This window comes from Melitaea cinxia, chromosome 6 (genome assembly GCF_905220565.1).
Source record: "Melitaea cinxia chromosome 6, ilMelCinx1.1, whole genome shotgun sequence".
NCBI classification, from domain to species: domain Eukaryota; kingdom Metazoa; phylum Arthropoda; class Insecta; order Lepidoptera; family Nymphalidae; genus Melitaea; species Melitaea cinxia.
Window position 1 is genome coordinate 3,064,608 of NC_059399.1, and position 25,923 is coordinate 3,090,530.

At 31.9% G+C, this 25,923-nt stretch overlaps 1 protein-coding gene across 1 annotated transcript; it reads left to right on the top strand.

The window, feature by feature from the left end:
• The first annotated feature begins 1,367 nt into the window (after window positions 1–1,367).
• On the top strand, window positions 1,368–24,372 carry LOC123654585 (all trans-polyprenyl-diphosphate synthase PDSS2). The gene is made up of 7 exons (XM_045590482.1): window positions 1,368–1,675; window positions 4,285–4,416; window positions 4,790–4,978; window positions 16,409–16,545; window positions 21,544–21,704; window positions 23,092–23,283; window positions 24,187–24,372. The coding sequence occupies exons 1-7, from the start codon at window positions 1,368–1,370 to the stop codon at window positions 24,337–24,339; spliced, it is 1,272 nt and encodes a 423-aa protein (XP_045446438.1). The 3' UTR covers window positions 24,340–24,372.
• Window positions 24,373–25,923: the final 1,551 nt, after the last annotated feature.

Sequence of the window (25,923 nt, forward strand, 5' to 3'; positions counted from 1 at the left end):
GTATTTGACGATTTACTTAATGTGTCAAGCTCTCTGGGTAGCGTCTGAAAGTCTTACTTTAGCTGTAAACTTTGCTGTGCCAGATAATTTCATTATTTTTGCAGATTCACAGGAAAATATAATTATCAAAGAAAGGTTGTTTCTGATATCAATATCTGATGAATATTGATTTATCTAAGAAATCATTGTTTTCACTCTTAATTTGACCAATATTATTAATTTTATTATACATATAATATTTTAATGTGTATTTTATTAACAAACAAAATAACATTTGAGTATTTTGACAATTTTCCCACTAATCACGTTCAATTTTTCAAGTATCAAAATAATAATCAAAATATCGATACTTTTTACTCTGTATATATCGATAGTGTCTAAAAATATCGATACGATATATTTTTTCCATCTATCCCTAACTGATAAGAATGAGTCAAAGCGCGAACATTGCATTGAATGGGGAAGGTTGGAACATGGTTGGAACGTAGTTGAACGAAATAATATGTCATGATTTCTATTGGCCACGGTCTTATACACGACATGTACACGACTGTGCTATTGGCTAATAATGTCTCTCTCTCCAAGCTCCATGTCTCATACTCTCACAGCAGTGCTACCATATTATAAAATTATTTTGCCTATCACCTTGTTTCAACAAATAAGCTTGACATTATTTTGTGTGCGTAGTTAGAAAAATTGTTATTTTCTAAATTTATACTTTTCGAAGCCCAAAAAAAGATGTATTTGTTTAATAATTATACATCATTACTTTCCGCTCGGAACTTCACTTACGTGGACAAAACGATTTTGGGCTGGTCGGTTTTTAGCCGGTAAAATATAGCCTATTTTACTTAGTTTTCTCCTGGTAAAAAGAATGTTTGAAATCAGTCTAGTATTTTTTGAGTTTATTAATTAAGAGAAAGAAAATAATAATAATAGATTGTCATTTAAAACTACCTTTTCTTCTTAAAGCCTGGTAATATTTTTTTTTCTTTTATTGGGAGCTTAATTTTTTAGTATGGCAGCTAAGTTATCTTGTACAAATCCATTCACTTAATATTCCTTTATCGCACAATGAACCAATCCGCATCAGTGAAGTATTTTACCGCCAAAGAGTTAAACGTTTGTAAATAAATCGTTTAGACAAATTTACAAAACGTATTCTTTCCTTTAATCGCTGTATAAATTTAAAGTTACGTGATAGTAAATATTAAGGAAAGCTTATATATTAAAGCGTATTCCTCTGTCGACAACGATTCTTGTTAATTTTTAACGTAATATTTTTCTAAAATTTGTAAAATTCATACGTGTACATTGAGTGATTATTCGAATTTATCTGTGATTGTTTGGTATTTGTGGTTTTTAAAATGAGTTTAAGTCGATTGAGATGTGCGATTAGGTACGATTTGGTGAAAGTTTGCCAATCAAGCGCACTGGTTGCGAAATTTGGACCTTGTATAGGGCGGGAAGTGAGCACAAGCAGTACGCGATGTGCAGTTGCACAACAAAACACAAAACCAGATTGGAACAGGGCAGTGAGCGAGGCTGAGAAGATCGTTGGTTACCCAACCTCTTTCCTCAGCTTGCGCTGGGTTCTTAGTGACGAAATCGCTAATGTCGCTCTGCACTTACGAAAACTCGTTGGAAGCAATCATCCACTTTTGAAAACAGCTAAGTTAGTAAACATTTACCTTAAGTTGTTAACTTTATTTATTAAAATTTAAGATTCAACTAACTCTTTTACACTTTTTTACTGTCACTAAGTTTAAATCATAATATTTTGTCTGAAAAAAGGTAAAAGTACCACTTAAAAAATTTGTAGCTACGCTCTCTATCGCTTAACTAGTAAATTTTAAATTTCGTTTGTTTGCGTCTTTCTTTTATCCGTTTATTTAATAGTTTTTGTTTACTGTCATACATGTTAATAATTTTTTTAACTCCCAAAATAAGATTTGCTATACTAGAAATTGAGTTTGCTGTAACGTTAAAACTAGCTATAGGCTACTACCTACATAATATGTAATTAATTGCGTTTCGTAACTATGAAACGGGTATGAATGACTGATACCGATCAGTTCCATAAATCACCTCAACTATTAACATTAAGTGAAAGGATTTTATTTCTAATTTATCTATAAAATCGGAAATGAGATCGAATTAACAAATAGCTTTATTATTAAATAATTGTGTTTGCTCGCAAACGAAAAAACAACCGACTTCAATTACATCGACGAGTAATACAACGTAGATCGACGAAAAAATAGTCAAGTAACTACGCGTTATCAAAGATTACTCAAAAAGTAGTTATCAGATCTCAATAAAATTGATATGTGACCACATGAAAAACATCAGCTTTCGATTAAATTAAAAATTATTAAAATCGGTACACCCAGTAAAAAGTTATGCGGATTTTCGAGAGTTTCCCTCGATTTCTCCGGGATCCCATCATCAGATCCTGGTTTCCTTATCATGGTACAAAACTAGGGATATCTCCTTTCCAATAAAAAAAAAGAATTATCAAAAAAGAAATATCAAAATCGGTACACCCAGTAGAAAGTTATGTGGTATAATACAACGTAGGTCGACGAAAAAGGCGTCAAGTAAAAACGCATTATTAGATATAACTCGAAAAGTTGTTGTTAGATCTCAAATAAATTTAAATGGGACCAAATGACACACACCACCTTTCGATCAAAAGAAAATTTGTCGAAATCGCTCCACCCAGTCAAAAGTTCTGAAATAACATACATAAAAAAATACAGTCGAATTGAGAACCTCCTCCTTTTTCGGACGTCGGTTAAAAACTGCTTAATCCTGACCGGACTAAGTTAATAGCAAAATGCTATAATATTTACAGTCAATTTGGAAAATATATATGACAGAATAAAATTTGATGTATTTTTTTTATTCCAACAAGAAAATAGTTATGTTAACAGTTTAATTATTAAAGGAGGTATGTAATGTATCATAAAGCCCAAATTTTAGCTAAACTATTTTTAATGATTTCACAACTTAAAATTTAATAGATTCTATAAAATATAGTCTTCATAAGTTTTTGAATCTAAAGTCTACAAACCGTAAGCTAAACAATATTAATTTATTGTTATTGTCAAAACTTCTTTCAAGCGTATTACCTCGGTAATGTTTTTCTAAGGGCTTATTGCATAGTGATGACACCGAGTGCAATTTACCACAGATAATTATCTGCTTTGCATCATTGAATCTATGACCATAAACGATTACTAAATTAATCTATAAAATTAAAATAGAAAACCTATGAGGTTATCAATCTACATATTACATAGTGTATACCTACACATACTTTTAAAAATTACCTATTCGTTATACGTGTTAATAATTTTGTATAATATTTAGCGCAAAGTCATAATTTATTTAAAACTAGCTGTACCCTGCGCGCTTTTTATCGTACCAACTCAGAAACCTTTGTGGGCTCATGCATAACACTTTGCTGAAGATTATGGCATGATCAAAAAATTGATAGTTTACGATTCTATAAATGACATACAAACAAACATTCATTTTTATATATATAGACTAAATGGTTTTTTATGAGCAACACATCGTATGTGAGCGATGATCAAATGCTGTTGTTTTTTTATGATACTGAGGTGCACTTTCAAAAGAATACATTAGCTCATTTATCTTACACAAGAAACTAATATGCAAAAAAACATAAAACAAAGTCAGTTAGTATTAAGATTACCATAATTATTCAAACTTTAATCACCTTATAAAACATAATCGACCGAGCGTGATTGCTAAAAGAGGTTAGGTGCAATCTCTGTCGCAGTCTATAAAACTACTACATTACGAAAAGTATCCTTGAAATGTTGTTTTAAAACTAAAACCTTCATAACATCATACTTATAAAGACGTGTAATACTTCATCATCATCATCATCACTTCAGCCTATTGCAGTCCACCGCTGGACATAGGCTTCCACAAGTTCGCGCCAAAATTGCGTGAACTCATGTGTATTGCCCATAGTCACCACGCTGGACGGAGGCGGTGTGGTGTAATACTTTAAGAATATAATACCTCCCTCCCCTCTAACAAAAGTTTATTTCATCTGTTTATACTCCTTATGTGGCCCCGTCTGTTTATATTTCTTTCGACTGCAATATTTTACATGAATTCATGCATACCGGAGGAATGGACTGTCCTTTTGTTTGGAAGGCACCGTATCGCACGACAAACACGGCGATAGTACCTTTTTGGACATAAGTATTTCCTTAAGTATTTTATAAGTAAATAATGTCTTAGGAACCTGCTCTACAATGGAAAAAACAACATGCAAGCTTGGGGTCTCATCGTTCTACTGGTGTCGAAGGCGGCGGGTCACAGCCCTGAGATACCTGACATGGAACAAGACAAAGCAGCTGGAGTTTTGCACAGGTACTATTTTAATGTTTTCGGGTACATAATTTTTCTATTTTATCACCAAATATAGGTCATATCTGGCAATATATCATATTGGCAATAGATTTAGTATTTAAGTCATTATTTTCATAGTAACGAATTTTAGCTTTTATTCTTTATTACAGAATTACTCTAACTAACGCTAACGAAACTCTTTTTTTTTCTATGATAAAAAAAATCCGTCGAATACTGCGTAAAATTTAATCTATTCTTTAATTACGAAAAGTAAAAGATTTAAAAAAAAAAACGATTTGAACGTCAAATACGCGAATTTTCTGGAAATCAGAACTTCACTGGGAATCAGAAGTTACCATTCCAGGAAAAAAAAAAAAAAACAATTTCTGTTTAGCCAACGCGCGCTAGCCGAAGTAGCAGAGATGATCCGTACTTCTCACCTCGTTCACAAGGGGTTGGTCAACATGAATGTGAGGCAAGTTCTGGCTGGCGAACCAGATGACATGCTGTTTGGAAACAAGATCGCCTTGCTTAGCGGGGACTATCTCCTCGCTAACTCCTGTACTGAACTCGCTAACTTGAGGTAAGAAAACTTTTTATACAATAGTTTTAGAGGTTTGTACTTAATTGATTTAAAACTCTTCTCGTACTCGGCGATAAATAAACAAATCCCGAAGAATTCTATTTATCTCAAGAGGAATCTTGGCATTGGAACAGCATTGGAATAGCTGATAAGGTTCAAACTCTTCACTTTAATAGCAAAAAATGCTTCTAAGCAGTAGTCCTTTTACACACTGCGTGAAATTAGCACCAATTTATAAAATTTTGAGAATTGTCCCCAACTAAGAGGAAAACAAAAACACTTTATCATGACCACATAACCATGGCAGATTAATTCGTATTCAGTGTGCATCAATGTAGCATAATAGATTAAATTGTGCTATTTGACTATGCTGACCCTGATCGCAGAGTTTGTTCGGAAAACATAACGTGAAACCTAACTTCAACCTAAATAATTAAAAAAAAAAACACCGTCAACTGAAGTCATTTATCTAAGCAGAAGAAAAATCAAGTTACTTCAGACTTGGCTTCGGCCTTTTGATATATCAGAACGAAACTTACAAATTCAAACTAGGCTGTATGGATTATAGTCCTTTGCCTTTCCCTATTGGGGATAAATTTTAAAACAACATTTATCTAAGTTATCGTCTTTAGGACAAGCATAGTATGATCATGATATTGGATATTAGTTTTGTCCATGAATGCTGGTTACTTTAGTAAACTTAATATCATACAAATCATTACATTAAGTATACAGATAATCTCCATTTGCAAATGTAGTAAATATTTATAAACAAATAAGGTAATTTTTTACACAACACCGCGAGGCGTGTACGGAAAACATTAATAACATATTATCTTACGAATACTTGGGAAATACCCGTCGCATTTCACTTTACCTTTACGTGAACTTTGTTTTCTTAAAAATTGTATTCAACTTTTACTTATTTGAGCGAAAAAGTATGTTTGCGTTTTCTGAATAGTGACCAACAATGTTATATAATCCACAAGCTTAAATAATTTTTATGGGTTAAACCACGAAAGTATCCTAATTAATGAGTATTTATCATATTATATGTAGCCTACTTAAATATAAATTATTAGTAATAAATTAAATAATATCATACACATTTACAACATATTATTTATCTTTTATGTATCTTTATTATTTATTAATTATTACATGTCTTTAAATATCTTTTATATTTCTATGTTGTCACTATATATAAAATAAAAAATTATACATAATATATCTCTTTTTTGGTAACTATAATTTCTAATTCATTTACTTATACGTTTTCCCTCTGATTGATATAACATTCGTATTTTTCACGTAGTAACGCGATTATTTCACAACATTTAATAAAGAACCAACCAACCATACAATGATATAAAATATCTATGCCCGTAACTTCGCCCGTGTGGATTTCGATTTCATTTATAAGAAATTTTAAATACACTTATGATACTAATAAAATTCACTTATATTACTAACACAATGATACTCGTAATAACTTCGTGAATGATGGAATAATAAGTAAGACTTAAAGGTAAGCTCTTAAGTAAGCTCTTAAGAATTTTTATTTAGGGTAATTGTTCAGAATAAAAATATTTTAAGAGCATTGAACTGTTTATTGTATTTCATTGCCTTGAGTTGTTATTTAATCGTTTACGCTTGTTTACACTGATACAATTGTAACAAAACATGGAGTTCAATCTTCAAGTTGCAACATATCTAATAGGCGGTTTTGAACTGTGGTAGGGCACAGCAAGAAAAGTCCTGCTCAAAATCTGGAGCAGCTGGACTGGGGAAGTACCTCGTCCTTACATATTACAGATAAATAATACTGCTGTCAAGCAGTGTTGTGTTCCTGTGGTGAGTAAGGCGACCAGAGCTCCTGGGGAGGGTTAGGGGTAGGGTCGGCAACGCGCTTGCGATGATTGTAGAATTGCAGGCGTCCCATAGGCTATGGTAATCGCTTGCCATCAGGTAAGTCGTACGCTTGTTTGCAGACCTAGTAGTATAAACTAGAAACGTATGATACTAAAACATTAATTTATAATAACTTTATAAATTAAAAAAAATATCGTTTAATTTTATTAAACATCGTAACAGCACATGTTATGTTAGGAACATTTATTGTTTTACTCGTCTCTTCCAAGCAGTCTTTAGGCAAAGTTTTAGCTAATCTTAAATATGCTTTCTGTCAATATCTTGCTCTGTTTATTATTTTTAGTCCGTAACGTATTTCTTACAATAGTTGTTTCAAAAGCTTACTGTATGGAAAACGCTAATATGATCGACAGACAGACAGACATAGTTACTAATTTTGTTTATAACTTTGTCGTCTTTTGTATATCTATATTACAGCTGTAATGAAACTACGTTGGCCAATAAAATACAAATGACATTTGTTTGGTGAACCATTGACGGTTAAGCAATTATTGTGTAGTAAACTTTTTTAAAGTGACAAATTGACACACATAAATATTTCTACTGTCACGTCATAAAACAGAAATGAAAAAATGCATTGTAGGTCGTTATAAAAAATATATATATTTTAAGCATGGTTTGTTTTGGGCTTAGTTTGCAATGATGTGTATTTACGTACATACATGTATGCATGAGTCAAACGTAAAATTAGTAGTAGTAGTTGAATGTTAAATTGCCTTTAGAACATACATAAATACTATTATATATTTAATATATCAAATTCTCGTGTCGCGGTGTTTGTAGTTAAACTCCTCCGAAACGGCTTGACTGATTCTCATAGTTTTGTGTGCATATCGGGTAGGTCTGAGAATCGAACAACATCTATTTTTCATACCCCTAAGTTATAAGGGGGAGGGGGAAGTTTAAGAGGGTTAATAAAATATTACGAAATTTTGTGGGCATATCGGGTAGGTCTGAGAATCGGCCAACATCTATTTTTCGTTCCCCTGAGTTATAGGGGGGGGGGATTGAGAAGGTTAATAAAATATATGACAAAACAACGTTTGCTGGGTCAGCTAGTATAATATAATATTACTTGCCTTTTCTACGATGTCTGAATTTGATACTTAAAACAAAAAAATAAAATCCAGTTCATCTGGCTAAGATTAGGGTGCGTGATCATTCCCTGTGTGAATGTGGCCTACACGAAGGTACACCATCCCATATCCTTTTCAACTGTCCAAAACTCGTTTGTCCCATCTATGATGTCCTTCCTTGCAAAATCCCCCGTCCTGTAAATATTGAATGTCTGCTAATGCTCGTGTTTAGTCCTTTTTGTCCCTTCTTATGTAAATATATTAAACGAAATAAAATTAAACTGTAAATATTTGTTGATGGTTCTAACATTACTTAACTATACATAGATTACTAACAATGTTTGGATGTGTTTGTTGTACTCTGTATGTTTGTGTCGTTTTAGGTTACGGGCTAACTATTAAATACCTACTATTACTACGACCTTCAATAGTCTATTGATGTCGTATTCTCAACCGCACCGATTAATCTCCTTCGTGTCTTCTCCATTCTACGTGACATTGGCGAAATCATCTGTGCTAGTTTGGCACTGTTGGATGCCATTAAGCTGAATGAATGAATGAAAAAAATAAAATGTTTTTATTGAGGTACAGAATAATTATGAAAGATTTATTGTCAATTAATTAATTAGTTAATAGTTTATTGTTATTAACAAATGTATACTTTAAGTTTTCGGAATTGAATGGAAATTAATGAAAATGAAATTTAGACGAGTAATGGGTTTTAATTATAAATATATGTGTTCAACGGAATCGGTCTCGTTGATTGGTATAGATTTTTTTAAATGAAATTTATTTTACAAAATCATATACTTAGTTTTATCCTTTGACCACTTCAGGGATAAATTTTGATGTACCATTTAAGTCTATATTCATATGACATACAGATTAATTTGAAAATTAAGCGTTTATGTCTGATTAATATCACACCTACATACGTAACTGATAGAAAAAATTTCAAGACTAGGTAGGTATATCAAACTATTCATAGGAAAATTTAACCACGCCTATGTTACGTTATCCTGTTTGCGCACAATTATATTTAAAAGCTCAATTTGCATTTATTACTTTCAACCCATTACACCTGTCCTACCCTATTAACCGTATAAAACTGTGCAACGAGTGAAAGTTATTTGCTTGACTAGTTGTCCATACGATCATGTAACATCCGCGTGCTCTTCAATTTAACAGTGTAGTCACGGTTACTCATTCAATATTCATAGACTGTACTATAATGGATTGGGGCGTTCCATTGGTATTTTTTGCAAGGGATTTTCATATACGTATTTGTTTACGGTTTTCCATTTTATTTTATAGTGTGCTTGAAATGTTAATTGTAATTTTATTCGGTTTCCTTCTCAGCTTGAAGGTTTTGTTATTGATAGTTTATCAATAGTTCCGAATCTAAATCTCCATTGACGGATGACAAAAACTCCGCTGTCTGCTTTTCTGTCTCAGGGCTATCTTTGAAACAATATGATGATACGTTACAAATTCTTACAGAGCGCTGTAAAGCACAAAACTATAGAACAGTTGGACCAATTGTAGTTGGATTTTATTTAAGTTTTCAAATAGCTTGTAGAAGATTCTAATGAAAGAAAAAGTTGCGCAAAGCAAAGTCAAAAAACCTAAGGATTATTTAAACTTTACGCATTTGACATCACATGACAAGATAGCGGCAGCATCTTTTGGGTCAGCAATTATCAAATAATTATAAATCAAAATATCGTTAATAATCAAAATATCGTTAAAAATTAAAAAGAACAGTTTCACGGGTTTTATTCTAAAAATATGTAGCGTTAAATCTAAGCGGATTTTTTTAACTGTTTATATTTCATTATCTTTTTTTTACTATATTACAAACAGACAATAAAAATACGTGTTCTGAACTTATAGTATATTAGAAGCAATAGTAGCTACGTATTACGGACATCTAAAGTATAAAATAAAACAAACAAGGAAATAAAATAAGACAATATTTAAAAAAAATTAACTATAATTTTTAACTAAAAGATATGATTGAAAACAGCATACATTTTGTAATAAAACTGTAAGATTTATCCAAGGGTAACGTGGATCTGTACTTGTGATTTTACTTCAACACACAACTGATAGTACGATACTTATTTTAATATAATTGTTTTGTAATTACGCTTATGAATGTATAATTGTTTCATGAATACAGAAATATCAATTACTGTGGTGTGTCAATGACGGCAAGGTTTTACACGCGAGTGTAACGGATGGTGCAGGTTTGAGGTTGAAGGTCACTGGGTTAGAGTCAACATGGCGACTGACTCGCCGAGGATGTCCTTTAGCATTTTTGTCATTCCAACACGTGTATTCACTTCGTATTTTTTATCACACTAAATATTTCTTGGACCTCCTTCCCACTCCTAGGTCATTTTGCGTCTCTATTTTTGCGATGTTTCTATAAATCGTTGTTATGAAACGAATGGGCATGTGGTTCCTCTTTCAATCTTGTGGTTATCTGTGAACGTACCGTTTTCTTAGAATCCTTCGTCTTCTACTTTATTATATTTTGCATTATGCACACTTTTTTACTTATATTTTAAACGGGGCCTCCCCTCTTATATTTGTGCGTTATGGCTAAGATCTATCTATGTCAAATTTATTTTATATTATACATTTTAATAAGCCGTGCTGTGTGGCTACGGCACTAAAGAATTTAGCCACCCCCTCTCTTCCCGTGGGTGTCGTAAGAGGCGACTAAGGGATAACAAGGTTCCACAACCACCTTGGAACTTAAGAAGCCGACCGATGGCGGGATAACCATCCAACTGCTGGCTTTGAAATACACAGGCCGAAGACGGGCAGCAGCGTCTTCGGTGCGACAAAGCCAGTACTGCGGTCACCAACCCGCCTGCCCAGCGTGGTGACTATGGGTAAAACACATGAGTTCACGTTATTTTTGGCGTCAACTTGTGGAGGCCTATGTCCAGCAGTGGACTGTATAGGCTGTAATGATGATTTTAATAAAATTCATTAATTGTTTTCTTAAAGTTTCGTTTTTCACATTTAATTGAAAATGTTGGTCGAATTTAATACTGTAATATAATAGGACGATAAACGATGTGATCAAAAATTTAATACTAGAAAAATATTCTGTATTATGGTAAAAATATTAAAGAAGAGAAAATTAAAATGTGCAAAATATGATGTCTCATCGCTAAAAGAGCGTTTTACTTTAGTGTTAATGACATGTAATTCTTCGAAATTCAATACAATTAAGTGTGCTTATTAATTTTAAAAAGATTGAAAAGATTCACTTAAAAAATACGTTTCTTTTCCCTCGATGTCACTCGAAAGTGGGTTTCTACCTACTAGCAAGTGAGAATGATAAACGCGACATTGTTTGAAGCAACGCGTTATGTTTGGACTGCGCTGGACGCAGTGTTACAACCAAATAGAAAATTACGTGTTAAATTTTATATTAATGTACTAGCTGACCCAACAGAGGCTGCCGCTATCTTGTCATGTGATGTAAAGTTTAAATAATCCTTAGGTTTTTTGAATTTGCTTTGCGCAATTTTTTCTTTCATTAGAATCGTCTTCTACAAGCTATTTGAAAACTTAAATAAAATCCAACTACAATTGGTCCAACTGTTCTATAGTTTTGTGCTCACTAAAATATATGTCTAGATAATAGGTGGAAGTGTTTCATTAATATGTATTTTAATAAATTTGGTTTGCTGGTAGATAATGCTTTTTAGCATTAAGACCGCGGCTTTTATAATTTAATGATGTATTATGAATTAAGGCTGACTTAAATATATTTTGTATTATGCGCTTGTTGTAATTTTGTCTACCTTTCTGAAATGTTGTAATGTAATCAATATTGTTTTTTTGTTCTAACTTGGTTTTCCTAAAATTTGTTGATTCCTCGTTTTTTATTGCATTATTTTTTGCTTGATTGAATAAGTTTTAAAGTTATTTTTAAAATATTAAACGAACATTTTAGTTTTGTTGAGAACTTTCTTACTCTATCTAATTTTAATAAGATATTGCATTATTTTATTTTTATCCGCGCTTTCTTTTATTTTAGATTACGATGCTAAAACAAGAGTTTACGGTCTTTATTTTCGACTCATACAAGTCGATACTATAAAAAGAAATTTTTTAATAATGATTGTTATAAAATGTTATGATACTTTCTATCGTAAATGTTAATAATACGTACACGTTTATTACGTATGATACTTTGTTTTATGTAAATGTTTTTATATCTATAGTTTATTTTTAAAAATAATTGATGTTAATTCTGAAGAGCAATATAATGAAAAAAAAAAATACGGGAATAGAGCTTTTATTTGTATAATAATTCTCAGGGATTTATTAATTAAAATATTTGTTATAGGACTATTACTAAAAATAGTTCTGCTTCAGCCTGTAATATCCCACTACTGCACATAGGCCTCTTTCCCTATGTAGGAGAAGGATCAGAGCTTAATCCACCACGCTGTTCCAATGCGGGTTGGCGGATACATTCCCTACTATGAGTAACGATCACTATCTACTATAGGTGTATAAGATAACAACCGGGACCGACGGCTTAACGTGTTCTCCGAGGCACGGTGGGGAGACCCACAAGGACTGCACAAAAACCTAGACTACGGCAAACACCTGTATGGCCAATACAAATGTTTGTCATGGGGATCGAACCCGAGAAATAGTTCAATAAAATAAATTTATATTCCTGACCTCAGTAGTTGAACCAACAAATCTACAAAAACGATAACAGAGTTAATCTTCTCCAACAGAATCAATGTTTTTCCTTTTAATATACAAAGTTTGCTTGTCATGTGGTGTCTTTTAAATTTAATTGAAATGTAACAAGTACCTTTCGAATTATATGTAATAATGCGTATTTACTTGAATATTTTTTTTCGTCGACTTACGTTGTATACTTTCACTAGATGTACCGATTTTGATGATTCTTGTTTTAAACGAAATCTAATGGTTGTCGTGTGGTTCCTTTTAAATTTATTCGAGATCTGATGACTACTTTTTGAGTAATCTTTGATGACGCGCATTTACATGGCTATTTTGTTGTATTACTTGTCGATGTATTTAAAGTAGTTTTTTTTTTTTTTCGTTTGCGAATAAACAATTATTAGGACTTATGCTTGATTCTTATTTTCAGACAACGCTTTGTTTTCTGTGTACAGAGACTGGACACTAACAAGCATTTCACATTAGTACATTAAAAAAAAAATGAAATCGAAGTGGCAATCACAAATTCTGTCGACTTTTACCGTAGCTACCTTTCAAACGTTCGTATGTTTTTGTATGTCAAATTCATTGCAGGGAATTTTCCTTGACGCACTTGACCGGGTTTTTTAATAACTCGTAGGTGTGCATACTGTAGTATCTGAATTGTTGAAATTGTCATAACGGTAAGTTTGTTGACCTAAAGGTCAACGCGTACGAAAATGCACGATCAATTAGTGGTCGTTTATTACGATAGAGATCATACTCGCTTTATAGGCTTGTTCGCAACTTGTGCCTGAGATTTTGGTTGCGTAACTTTTTGCTTAATTTTAATCATTCTTTTGTTTGGCTCAAATTGTTTGAATACTATTTTGTAATCTGTTTTTGTATATTGTTTTTTTGTATGAAAAATGTTAAATTGTGTACGTTTTATATAGTTGCTACTTCGTTCATGATTACGATTACAACTTTCATTTTTTTTGCATCGGTAACGTAATGAATTTCGGTATAAATAGGTCAATCTAGCTTTATATATATATTTATAGAGCTAGATTGAGTATATTGTATAGAGTATATATATACTCTATACTCAATTTATAATATATTAAGTATTTAAATCGATTACGACTTATAACGTATATCTCATTTAAAGGAACAAATTTCTAAAGAACTTATCAATTTTCCTTGACACATCACAGAATATACTTTGTGAAATACTAAAAACATGACGCTCTTTAATATATCAAAATATGATTTCTTCCTGAACTCGGCTAAACCTTTTACTCGAATTTCTTTAAAAGTCACATAGGCTAAGGTCCAACGAACTATGACTTCTATAATTCTTGATACATAAATTCTAAAACACTTGAAAAATAAACCAACAGATGACACCGAAGCCGTTTTCCGTATCGATATTATGTCAAACGACACTATTTTGTAATATGATAACATTAAAACGAGCTTATTACACAACTATATAAAATGTTATGAATGATATTATCATAAGAAAACAGTATTAACCTCATTTCATCTATAAAGTAGTTTATATTATAGAATTTATAAACATTAAATATAATTTATAACTTGATAATACTTAAATAACTTCTACTTACTCCTACTAAAAATAAAGCTCGCTAAATTAAATATCGAATTAACAAAAAAAAAAGTCAGGAAAATATAAAGATATTTTAAACGCAATACTATATAAATGAGCTAGTGCTCATTGGTGCAGTTAAGTTGTGAATTCTATTTCTGCCCTGAGTGTGTGTGTGTTACATGTATTTATTTATATATAATTATCGATTTATTCGATTATTATTTAATATTATTTGTATGTATTTATCGAAAAAAAATGTAGTAATATCAGCAGGCTGTGACCTGTAACACAAGCATTTAAGATGCATTACTGTAGGAACAGACGACCGTATTGTGTATGTTATAAATATTTATTTATTTAATACACACTTAAACAAACTACAGGAATCATTTTGACGGTCGTTAAATTTTTGTTCCATAGCCAAACATACTTAAAAAAAAAGCCTAAGTCTACCTCAATTCAAAGTTTTTAAATAAGCAATAATACGATACTAATGGGTGAAGGAACCATTAAAATAATGATCATAGGCTGCTAAACGATTTTATTAGAATTGAAAACAAACGAAACAATAATTTTGTTATAATTTTTTAAAATTATATTTAGTTATTCAATATGTTCATATCACATTAGCTTGCAAAAAAAATAATGATCATAACAAACATGAAAACAAACAGATACCATAAGCAAGTATTGCATACAATACAGTACATTGAAAGGAACCAAGATTATTTTTGGTAAGTAAATTGAAATTAAACATAGCGGGTTTGTACATAAAGGTAACCGGTTTCCAAGTGAGTTCAAACTTGTGAAATGTGAAAGAGTGCCAAATTTTCTTTCGCTGATCATCGCTAAGAATCGAGTGCATTGTCTCATAGAAAATACCGATTGCCAAATAATGAGAATCTAGTTAATATAAATCAATATTAACATTCCAAAAATATCGCCTGAGTATTCCTCAACATACTTAAAACTCGAATGATTTTGAGTATGAAAAGATGTTGTAATGAAACGATGTACGTGAAACGGGTACATTATATTGTAGCGAGAGCCGGATTAAATTAATAAGATACGTTTTAACACGGGTGAAATTGCGGGACACGGCTAATAACATTGTTGCATTGAAGTCACTGACAAAACTGAATTAGCACTATTGCTAACAAATACTTTTTCTCGCTAATTTTACCAATTTTTGTTATGATAGTGTTGTTGGTTTGGTAACTCATTTCGTAATAGTTTCGTAACAAATATAGGGTGTCGTAAAACGATATATAAGGACCATATTTAATTTCATCATATTATTGGATATATAGGTAAATAAATAAATACATATCTAAAACACACACATGGTCGTCTGTTTCAATTTTTTAACCGACTTCCAAAAAAGGAGGAGGATCACGATTCGGGTGTATTTTTTATGTATAGACCACAGCTAAATAATACTGTTTTCAAGCAGTATTGTGTTCCTGTTGGTGAGTAAGGTGACCAGAGCTCCTGGGGGGATTGGAGATTGGGTCGGCAACGCGCTTGCGATGCTTCTGGTGTTGCAGGCGTCTATAAGCTACGGTAATCGCTTACCATCAGGTGAGCCGTACGCTTGTTTGCCGACCTAGTGACATAAAAAAAAAAAATGTATGTTATCTCAGATGATTTGACGGGTGGGTCGATTTCGATGTTTTTTTTAAAACCTAAAGGCGCATTAGCTTGACTATTTTTTTTTTTTTGTGAAGTTACGTTGTATTTACTTGTCGACTCTTCGTATTGAAAGTCATTTTCTTTTTCGTTTGCGAGCAAAGATAGTTATTTCGGTATAAATACTAGTCGATGTGAACTATCGAGATCAAGGGATACACGTTCAATTTTATCGATTAATGGAAACCTTTAGTCCTACAATCGATATTAATTCGTCGATAGCTAAAGATTGATAGTTAAAATATTAGTTTAGATTCTAATAAAAACCGTAACAATAATGCTCGTAAAGAACACAGAAAAGTCAACCTTACGCTTTTATATAACAAAATGCGTCATTTTATATTGTAACCTATTTAATCTTTAGCTTTATACAGACTAAGTATTGGAGACATTTTTCTTTATTAACAGGAATCAAGAATTAGTAGAGTTAATGTCGTCAGCTGTGCGAGATTTAGTAGAGGCAGAATTCCTCGGAGATCGAGACCAGCAGAACAACCCGCTCCCCTCACGACCTCTACCAGAAGAACAGAGGGAAGCCGTCTCAGGTATGTCCTATATACACATGCTTATTTTTACTTTGAAAATAATGTAATTATAATTTGGGTATGTTTGAAAAAATACTTACTACGGTGATTCTAAAGAAATACTGATTGATGATAATCTTCGTAAAGATATGTTTTTTTTAGTATTTTATTATTATCAGTAAATATAAGTATTGTTCCTCTTTACCCACTTCTAAAATAGGAGGAGGTTCTTTGTGATAATTGTGATATAATACAACGTAGGTCGAAGAAAAAATAGTCAACTAAATAAGTATTATTAGATATAACTCAAAAAGTACTTGCCAGCTCTCGATTAAATTTTAATGGAACCACATGACAAGTACCACCTTTCGAACAAAAAAAAAAATCATCGAAATCGGTTCACCCAGTAAAAAGTTCTTAGGTGACATACAAAAAAAAATACAGTCGAATTGAGAATCTCTTCCTTATTTTGAAGTCAGTTAAAAAAATAAAAAGTACTCACAATGTAATTTCCAAAAGCTAATAAAATGAATGATAATTTCATCTTAAAACTTATTTCATGATCAACTTAATGACTATACACTGCGTCTACCTATGTTTGCGCTTAAGAGCAAATAGGTTAAGTTGATATTTGCATAACTATTAATGAGCAAACTTGTTCACATCCGTTAACTATACCAACTTCATGACTTGTAAGATTTATTAATTTGTCAAGTTTTAAAGTGACCTTGTACGTTAGGAAGTCACATAAACCATAAAAGAACCATAGGTACTAGAACTAGAAATGTACCATACATTTCCGTAAAATCAAAAGACCCTACATCCATAAAACAGCATACAAATTAAGTCCACACATTTATATATTATAAAAGTGTAATTAATTAAATATGTAAATAATTAAATAAAATATTTAATATAATAGTTTAATTAATTCAGTCTGTAACATTCCACTGCTGGGCATAGCCCTCTTTCTCCATGTAGGAGAAAGATTGGAGCTTAGTCCACCACGTTGCTCCACTGCGGGTTGGCGGATATGTTCCCTACTATGAGTAACGATCAGGTATTTATAAGAACAACCGGCACTGACGGCTTTACGTGCTATCCAAGGCACGGTGTGGAGATCCACAAAGACAGATATCAAAACCGGAAATAAATATTTGTACAAATTCAAACATCCAACTCGAGTGGTATCAAACCGGGCAAACCCGTCGGTGTTTTAGGTGACACGCACAACTACACCAGAGCGGTTATTAAATAAAAATCATGTAGTATTAATTATTTATAGACCATTGTCTAGGTATAAGCGCATATTAAGCCAGAAAAGTTTTAAAAACGTCATTCTGTCAAACATTTTTCCTCCTTATAGCAAGCGAATGATTCTAAATCCAGAGATAACGTGAAATTATATACAAATTTGCCACAATACATGTTTCATAAAACCTTATTTTTTAGTTAATATAAGATTTCAAAGCCTTACTATACACATAATATCGGTACGTAGTCATCGGTACTTAGTGGATATTTTTTACATTGCATAGCTACCGTTACATTTTTAAATAAACTTAACTTGTGCCCTAAACCTACATACCTCGCGAAAACACGATACAGCAAACAACTCACTTTACAAGATCGAATTACAGTTTCGATTTGGGAGTAATTCAAGGGAGTGTCGAGGGACCGTTATTATTTAATGTTTATAAAAGTGGGAAAATAACCTTAAACAAATATTTAATACAAGGATTATTTTGTCAGTTGTAAAAAGGCAGACTTTTAATTATTTTTAAACGATATATATCTGTTATATAAATGTAGTAAAAATCTGGTTATGTCGACACATAGTCTCTGTAAAATTAATAAAATCAATGTGTCGTAACAAAAGTCGTATACACAAAGCAATTGTAAGATATAGATGTATGTATTTTAAACATCTATGAAGTTATGAAAATCTAGTTCAATGTACAAATGAACAAAACTATGTAAAATATTTCGATAGCCTTAATTATTTAAAATTGATATTGTCTGTCAGTAACTATGCCATTCGCAGGCGAAGCGCACCTGCTTTGAATTCATAATATCATCAGATAGGAGTGGTCACTGCTATACATAAATGTATCGGTGACAATACCAGTTCATTAGGTTTAACCTGCATTACGTTTTGCGTAGCTCCAATACGGAAACTTGGTCATATGCGAAGTATGTGCCACGTTACTGCGACATTACTTTTGAGTATCTATAATTTAAATCTAATTTTGGTACATTTGAAGGAAGAATAGAATTTGATATGAAGTGTTTAAAGTGTTTGTAAATGCTAATTTTTATTTTTTCAAACAGTAGGCTAAATTACCTACATAAAGGTGTTTTAGTCTCATTTATATTATTTTTTTTTTAGGTTCAAATACATAACAAAAGTATATATGTACGTATAATAGTTATCTCAATATGTAATAGTTGGGTGCATACATTTACTTATTGTTTGCAAATAACGGGAATTCAACGTCAAAAGCCCTATTTTCCTTGAGCATTTTACAGCTAAGCGACAAGAAAGCGATCATGACTCAAGTCACCTATAAAACTGCGGTCATATTTCGCGAAAAGACCGACCATATATTTAAACACCACGCACATAAAACAAAATAGATTCCATTTAAAGAGCTTTTAGTAGAAGATTAAGAAACAAAATTCATATTGAGAATTTTGATATAATTTTTCATAGGGTCTTCCTATTCTTTCATATGGCCGAGACTTTACGAACTTCACTTGTTTTCTCACATTACTAATTATTATGACATGGCGTAAGTATCGTAATGGCAAAAGATATTTTTTATACTAAGATTAAAAGATCCCGCGGTCCCGGTACGGCTGATAACTTTAAAACCGGTATCACTTAAATGCAGCGGACCTCAAAAACTGTTACGATGACCCTATTATTTTACTTGTGTAGGTACTTAAAATTTTGTATGTTACAAACAGTCGTTTCACTTTATTAAGAATATCTATGCAGATTTTATGATAATTTCGTTGTGTTGAAAACAAATCGAAATAGGGACTAATATTACAAAAAAATATTATGGTAATGACATGATGAAAATAAAATAAATTGAAATCTGTTACATAAATGCAGAACGCGGAGGAAACTCCACAGTTCCTCCGCGTTAATTTAAGGAAATTACTAAAACATTATATAGCCTTTCACGGTAAATGTACTTTTCAACATAAAAAAAAATTTCATTTCGTATCAGTAGATCCTGAAATTAGGACGTTTGAACAAAGAACAAAATGCTTTATAATATTAGTATAGATATATCGCGGTCATCGCGCTTCCAAGTATAAAAATCATAACAATACAGTTAAAATCTTTTGCTTTTAAAATAACTTGCCTCACTGTACGTTACAGCACATATAAAACAGCCTAACCTGTCTTGACAGGTAAATCTTCATCAAAACAATTTACATCGGTCGAAAGCGGTAAAATTTTTATTGTTCGAGTTACTTTACAGTATATAAGTAATTTTATCGGCCGACTGATGGCGGGATAACCATCCAACTACTGGCTTTGAAATACACAGGTCGAAGACGGGCAGCAGCGTCTTCGGTGCGACAAAGCCAACCCTGCAGTCACCAACCCGCCTGCCCAGCGTGGTGACTATGGGCAAAACACATGAGTTTACGCCAATTTCGGCTCGAACTTGTGGAGGCCTAGGTCCATTAGTGGACTGCGATAGGCTGATGTGATGAAGTAACTTAATTATTTAACTTTTAGAAAATGTCAAATTTAACTTTTAGAAAGTACACACATAATGCATATTGACTTTCTATCATAGAAAATGCATTCATCATTTTGAATGGTACTGTAGACTTTGATGGCAATCGTGAGTGTATTAGGGTTAGAGTAAGCCAGCTTCGTGATGTATACATAACAACTTTTTCTAGATAGTGTTTTGTTTGTTTTTAAAATAAAATCCGATTTTATTTGAAATAAACTGACCAGGCGAATTGACTTTGTTTTGTTTGGTTCGCAACTGCACTCTGTAATTTTATGAAACTAATTGATTCTCTGTATATCGCTGTCCACAATAACCCTCGATCTGCTAAATCCGATGCTGATCGATGAAAAATAAAATTTTCTTATTACACCAAGAACTTTATTATGACTTGTAACTTTGTATTGTTCTGGGAAAAATACTTAATTTACAAATTTAAAATTGCACGAAACTCGTATTATTTTAAATGGTACATGAATTTGACAATGTCAAACAAATGTCATATAGGCTATACTTGTTAAGTTTTATGAATACTAATAGTGCTACTGCTCTCAACTGTATGATTAAACCCGAGGTCTCAAGCCATTGATCATTAACATCAGTAAGCATTGACGTCAAGATAATGAATTGATAATAAATTATTCAACTGCGTTTTGGTCTTCATCTGTTTTGTAAAACCTTTGACCATGAAGAAGTTGCTTTTAAATTTCAAATTTCTTCTTTAAAGCTATACGTTACTGAATTTTTGATTTTGGAATCCAAAATACGTGACAATCGACTGACAATTGTTTTGAAAAAATTGCTTTCTCTAACTTTACTTATTTTGCATAAATTTTGACAATGTGTAGAGCCACTTTTGTTTGTATCTATACTCAATATTAAGTAAGTAGTAGTGTTTGATTAACAGACTCAATATTAAGTAATGCAATTACCTATATATCCTCTTATGGAATGGGATTACATTCTGCCTTCTATGACTTATAAGACTTTAAATTTTTTCTCCTAAAACTAATGGTTATATACTAATAGTTGTATTTTTTTATGTTCGTTTCAAAAGACGTAATAAATTTAGTGTCAATATTCTTGAGTATTCTTTCTCTTACTTCAAAAGTTTCCATATAGCTGTAGTATGTATATGAAACGACTTTCTGTTTGTGTCTTTAGTTTTAAATACACCTAAACATTGAAAACAGATATATTTAAAACATCAAGCTAAGCAATCATAATCATCAAGGTAAGCAATTATATCCTCTTATAGAATGGGATTGTATCCTGTCTCCACTGCCCATGTCGGGTGTGGAAGGCTGTGCTCGACGTGAATGGGCGGCAAGGCATGTACTAGCCGCTGGTGCCTTACTCGGAAAGAGTTGTTCTGCTGCTCTTAAACTAGCCGGACACAAGCCAGCACTACAAACTCAGGTGAGCAGCACTACAAGGTCAGATAAATTATCTGGTCTTCAGATCATCATGATCAGTACTATTTTGTTATAAAAATATTAATTACTTATCTTTGGTATATCATATTTCCGTATCTTCATGTTCTTTGCTCAGAGATTGTCTCGAAGAGATCTCTCTTTTAGTGATAAGGCTACCTTTTTTACATTTGCATATTTTGTTATACCTTTATTGTTTAATTTTGGCGTGCAATTTGAATATTGAATAATATTTGAATGGTTTCATATCAGTGTATTTATCTTTGTCTTTAGAATTTTTCTATGTTTAAAACGAATAAAGAAGATTATTAAGCTTGAAGTACACGTAATTATTTGGCTTATAGTTATAGAATACTTGATGACCTACGCAGTTCCTCTTTATAATATACAAGTTTCTCGTTACTATGCCTATGTTAACCTTATAATTAAAACTTACTTACTCTGTATGATATAACTTTGAAAATAAAAAATAATTACAAAGTACTGAACCGTAACGTTTAGTTTATTAATTACAATGCAATAACTTTCCTCTTATTGTTTAGAGTTCTAGTAATACAGACAAAGAATCAATTCTTTCTTTGTGATCGATATAAAGATCAATTATATTTGTAATAGATTTTAAGCATATTTTCTAGAAAACTTGTTACGATAAGTCACTCCGATTATCATTGTCTTTTATAATAATTGATAATTAAATTTAAAAGCGGTATTATTTCGTGTTGATCTTTATTAAAAATTATATTAAGTCAATATTAAACATGGGTTACTTACGCAGTGAAAATAAAAATTAACTAAAAGCAGATAATCGAAAAATGAAAAATGAAATTCGCGTGTAATAAATGAAAAGAATTCAATACAAGTAAAGTTCTCACAAATAAGCGCATACCTATCGTCGTTGAATTATAATAATTTAAAATTCTTTACAAGTTTTATGCTTGAGGGAAAGTCAGATCTCCTTGTAAGGAGACTTCGAGCTTAATCTTTAATTCTGCTTCATTGTTGAGTGTCGATCTTTTATTAAAATAATTAATGATCTGTCAGACAATAAGTACGAATAAATATTTCACATAGCATGAAAGAAATAAATTCTTAAAAGTTGCGCTGGAGAGAAGCTCTGATGCGATCCTATAAAAAAACAATTTTATATATGTACACATAGTTATAAAGACTAGGTATATATATACGAGATATGTTCTTGACGAATTGTTTATTGCAATTTAGACGAAGAATTTTTTTTTAGAAACCAGTCAAAAAATAATATATTCAAATATAATCAAAAATATTATATAGTTTTGAAAAATAATCTCCTTTTTTTATTACGATATTTTGACTATTTTAGTATGAAAGTAAGTCATTAATATTTTTAATTTCAGGGTTATCTATTTGGATGTCACTTAGCTCTTGCATGGCAGGCGTTTTTGGATTTAGAAGCCTTTACAGGTCCTGAACCATCCAGCTTCTCATTAGTGGGAGCGCCACTAGCCTTCACTTTAGAGGCTCGACCTGAACTGTATTCTTATATAGAGGCTGGCAAGAAGAGTGTACACGATGTTGACTATCATGCGGTAAGTTTTTTCTTACTATTAATAAACGATATTGTGAAATGTCTTTACATCTAGATGAGGGTACAATTGTAGAACCAGTACCACCTTACCAGTATGATGATAATAATATGTTTCATTATCCAGATGCTAGGCTATTTAATATACTTTTTTAATGATCCTGGTAGTTCCTTGCACTAATGTACCATTTGGACTATTCAGGAAAAGTAGCGCACTATTAAAATTGTTATGTTCTTAAAATTTAAGTCAACAACTCAGAAAACTACCGCAATTGAACTTGTATTTCAATGACTTCTAAAGCGAAATTTCAAGTAAATGCTGAATCACCAGTATCGGCTCTCCCGCCGTTATTGTAAGTATATCATTGAGGCCGAGCAGAGAAAACGTATGCTTAAATTTTTAGTAAGTCACATAACCTCAAAGAAGATAACCGCCAAATAATTTAGCTCCCAAGCACTATCGTCTTCCTGACAGATAGGATCAGCGGTAGAGTCGATAATATCCGCTTACCATCACGCGTACGGTTATATTTCATCCTACTGATGCGCTTATGTAAAAGGCAGTAAAAGATAAATATCGAAATCTGAGAAAATTTATTCAAAAGTATATTAATATCATTATCATCATCATTATCATCACTTCAGCCTTACGCAGTCCACTGCTGGACATAGGCCTCCCCAAGTTCGCGCCACACATCCCGGTCTTCCGCAATCCTCATCCAGCCGACACCGGCAATCTTACGACGAATCTACTTAAAAATATTAATAAATAATATCATAATACTTATATAGCCTTTACAATATATTGTACAATTATTACCATAAAAGAAATTAAATGGGGTCGAAATTCTTAACAAATCGTGAACAAATAATCGTATAATAATAATAATGAAATAATTTGTTCCAGCTGTACGAAGCAGTGTTGGCAGGCGATGGCATCGCTCGTACACAAGCTCTACAACGCGAACACAGCGGTCGAGCGCGTGAAGTTTTAGACTGTTTTCCTTACTGTGACGCGCGTACCGCACTCGCCAATATCATCGTCGCGATGAACCCTTAGCAGGTATTAAAACTACTAGACACGCACAAAATATAGATGTACTAGATTTCAGACATGCTGGACATACTGTATCAAAGTAGATAGCGACTAACTCAGTTTTTGCAACATGAGCACCTATTATATATTTTACTAGCTGTCCCCGCAAACGTTTCTTTGCCATATATGTTATTAACCCGCTTAATCCCCTTATAACTTAAGGGGGTTAATGAAAAATAGATGTTGGCCGATTCTCGGACCTACCCGATATGCCCACAAAATTTTATTAAAATCGGTCGAGCCGTTTCGGAGGAGTTCAATGTTTAACACCATGACACGAGAATTTTATAAACTAACTTCAATTATATTGCCAAGTTATACATATGTTGACGAAAAATTAGTCAATTAAATACGTAGTAGATATAATACGAAATGTACTTGTCAGATCTTGATTAAATTTAAATTAATCGAAATTGGTTGTCCCAGTAAACAGTTCTGAGGTAAAATACATAAAACAATACAGTCCAATTGAGAACCTCCTCCTTTTTAGAAGTTTGAAAGTATGTATATCTACGTACTAAGTTCCATTTGAATTAATTCAGTGATTTATGCGTGAAAAAAAATTCTCACAAAATTTTGCATTTGTAACATTGATAAGATATTAATCACCATTACTGCAAATATTGAAGTTATTGCAATTACTGAAACTTCTGTGATTACTGAAACTACCGTGGTTAATAAAGTTACCGTCATTGCATTCGCTTCTTCAAGTACTGAAGCGACATAAGTAACTGATGCTACTAAAGTTCTTGTAACTTTTAAATTTTTTGCAACTAAAATACTTGCTATTCGACTAAATAGTACTAAACTAGACTATAATGTCTGTCTGTTTAATAAACTAAAGCCAGCCAACAGCACATGCGGTGCTTTTATTATGAGTAATATTACTACAACGGGGTATGGCTCTATCAAGATTGTAACGGTAGCTTTATTACCAAACACTTCAAAATAGTTTGTATATGTTTCTAGACATAATTATATAATGTATTATTTCATCCTCAATACCACTGCCAAGTAATATATGTGAAAATGTTTTTGTGTCATATGAAGTTTTTGTTTACTCAATACACTTCATCCACAGATTTTATTTATTATTTTATAAGATATTATAGGTTATTTTTGTTAATATACATTTACGAAGTGATATTTTTTATGTCTATCTGGAATACTTCCTTGGCCCTTCGTCGGGTCGTTGCTTTACAACATAAAAAAAATATATACAGGATCATTATATTTTGGGTAACATTTTTATAACGTAGAGTGTAACAGATTCTAATATTCCTAATACATAATAATTAGTCGATAAATATTTTTCTACTCAAATCGAATCGTATCTGTGACCACGTATATAAGTTTTTTGTTCTTAAAAATGTGTAGTGTGTAAGAAATTATTACAAACTCTATAAAGTTATTATATTTTTGTATTTTTGTACCATTTTTACAAATTATTGCTCAAAAATAAAAGATTATCTACAGGAAAATGTTTTTTTTTTTTTAATATCCCTAATAATACAATCTCAATAATGAAAATATGAGAAAATTATATGA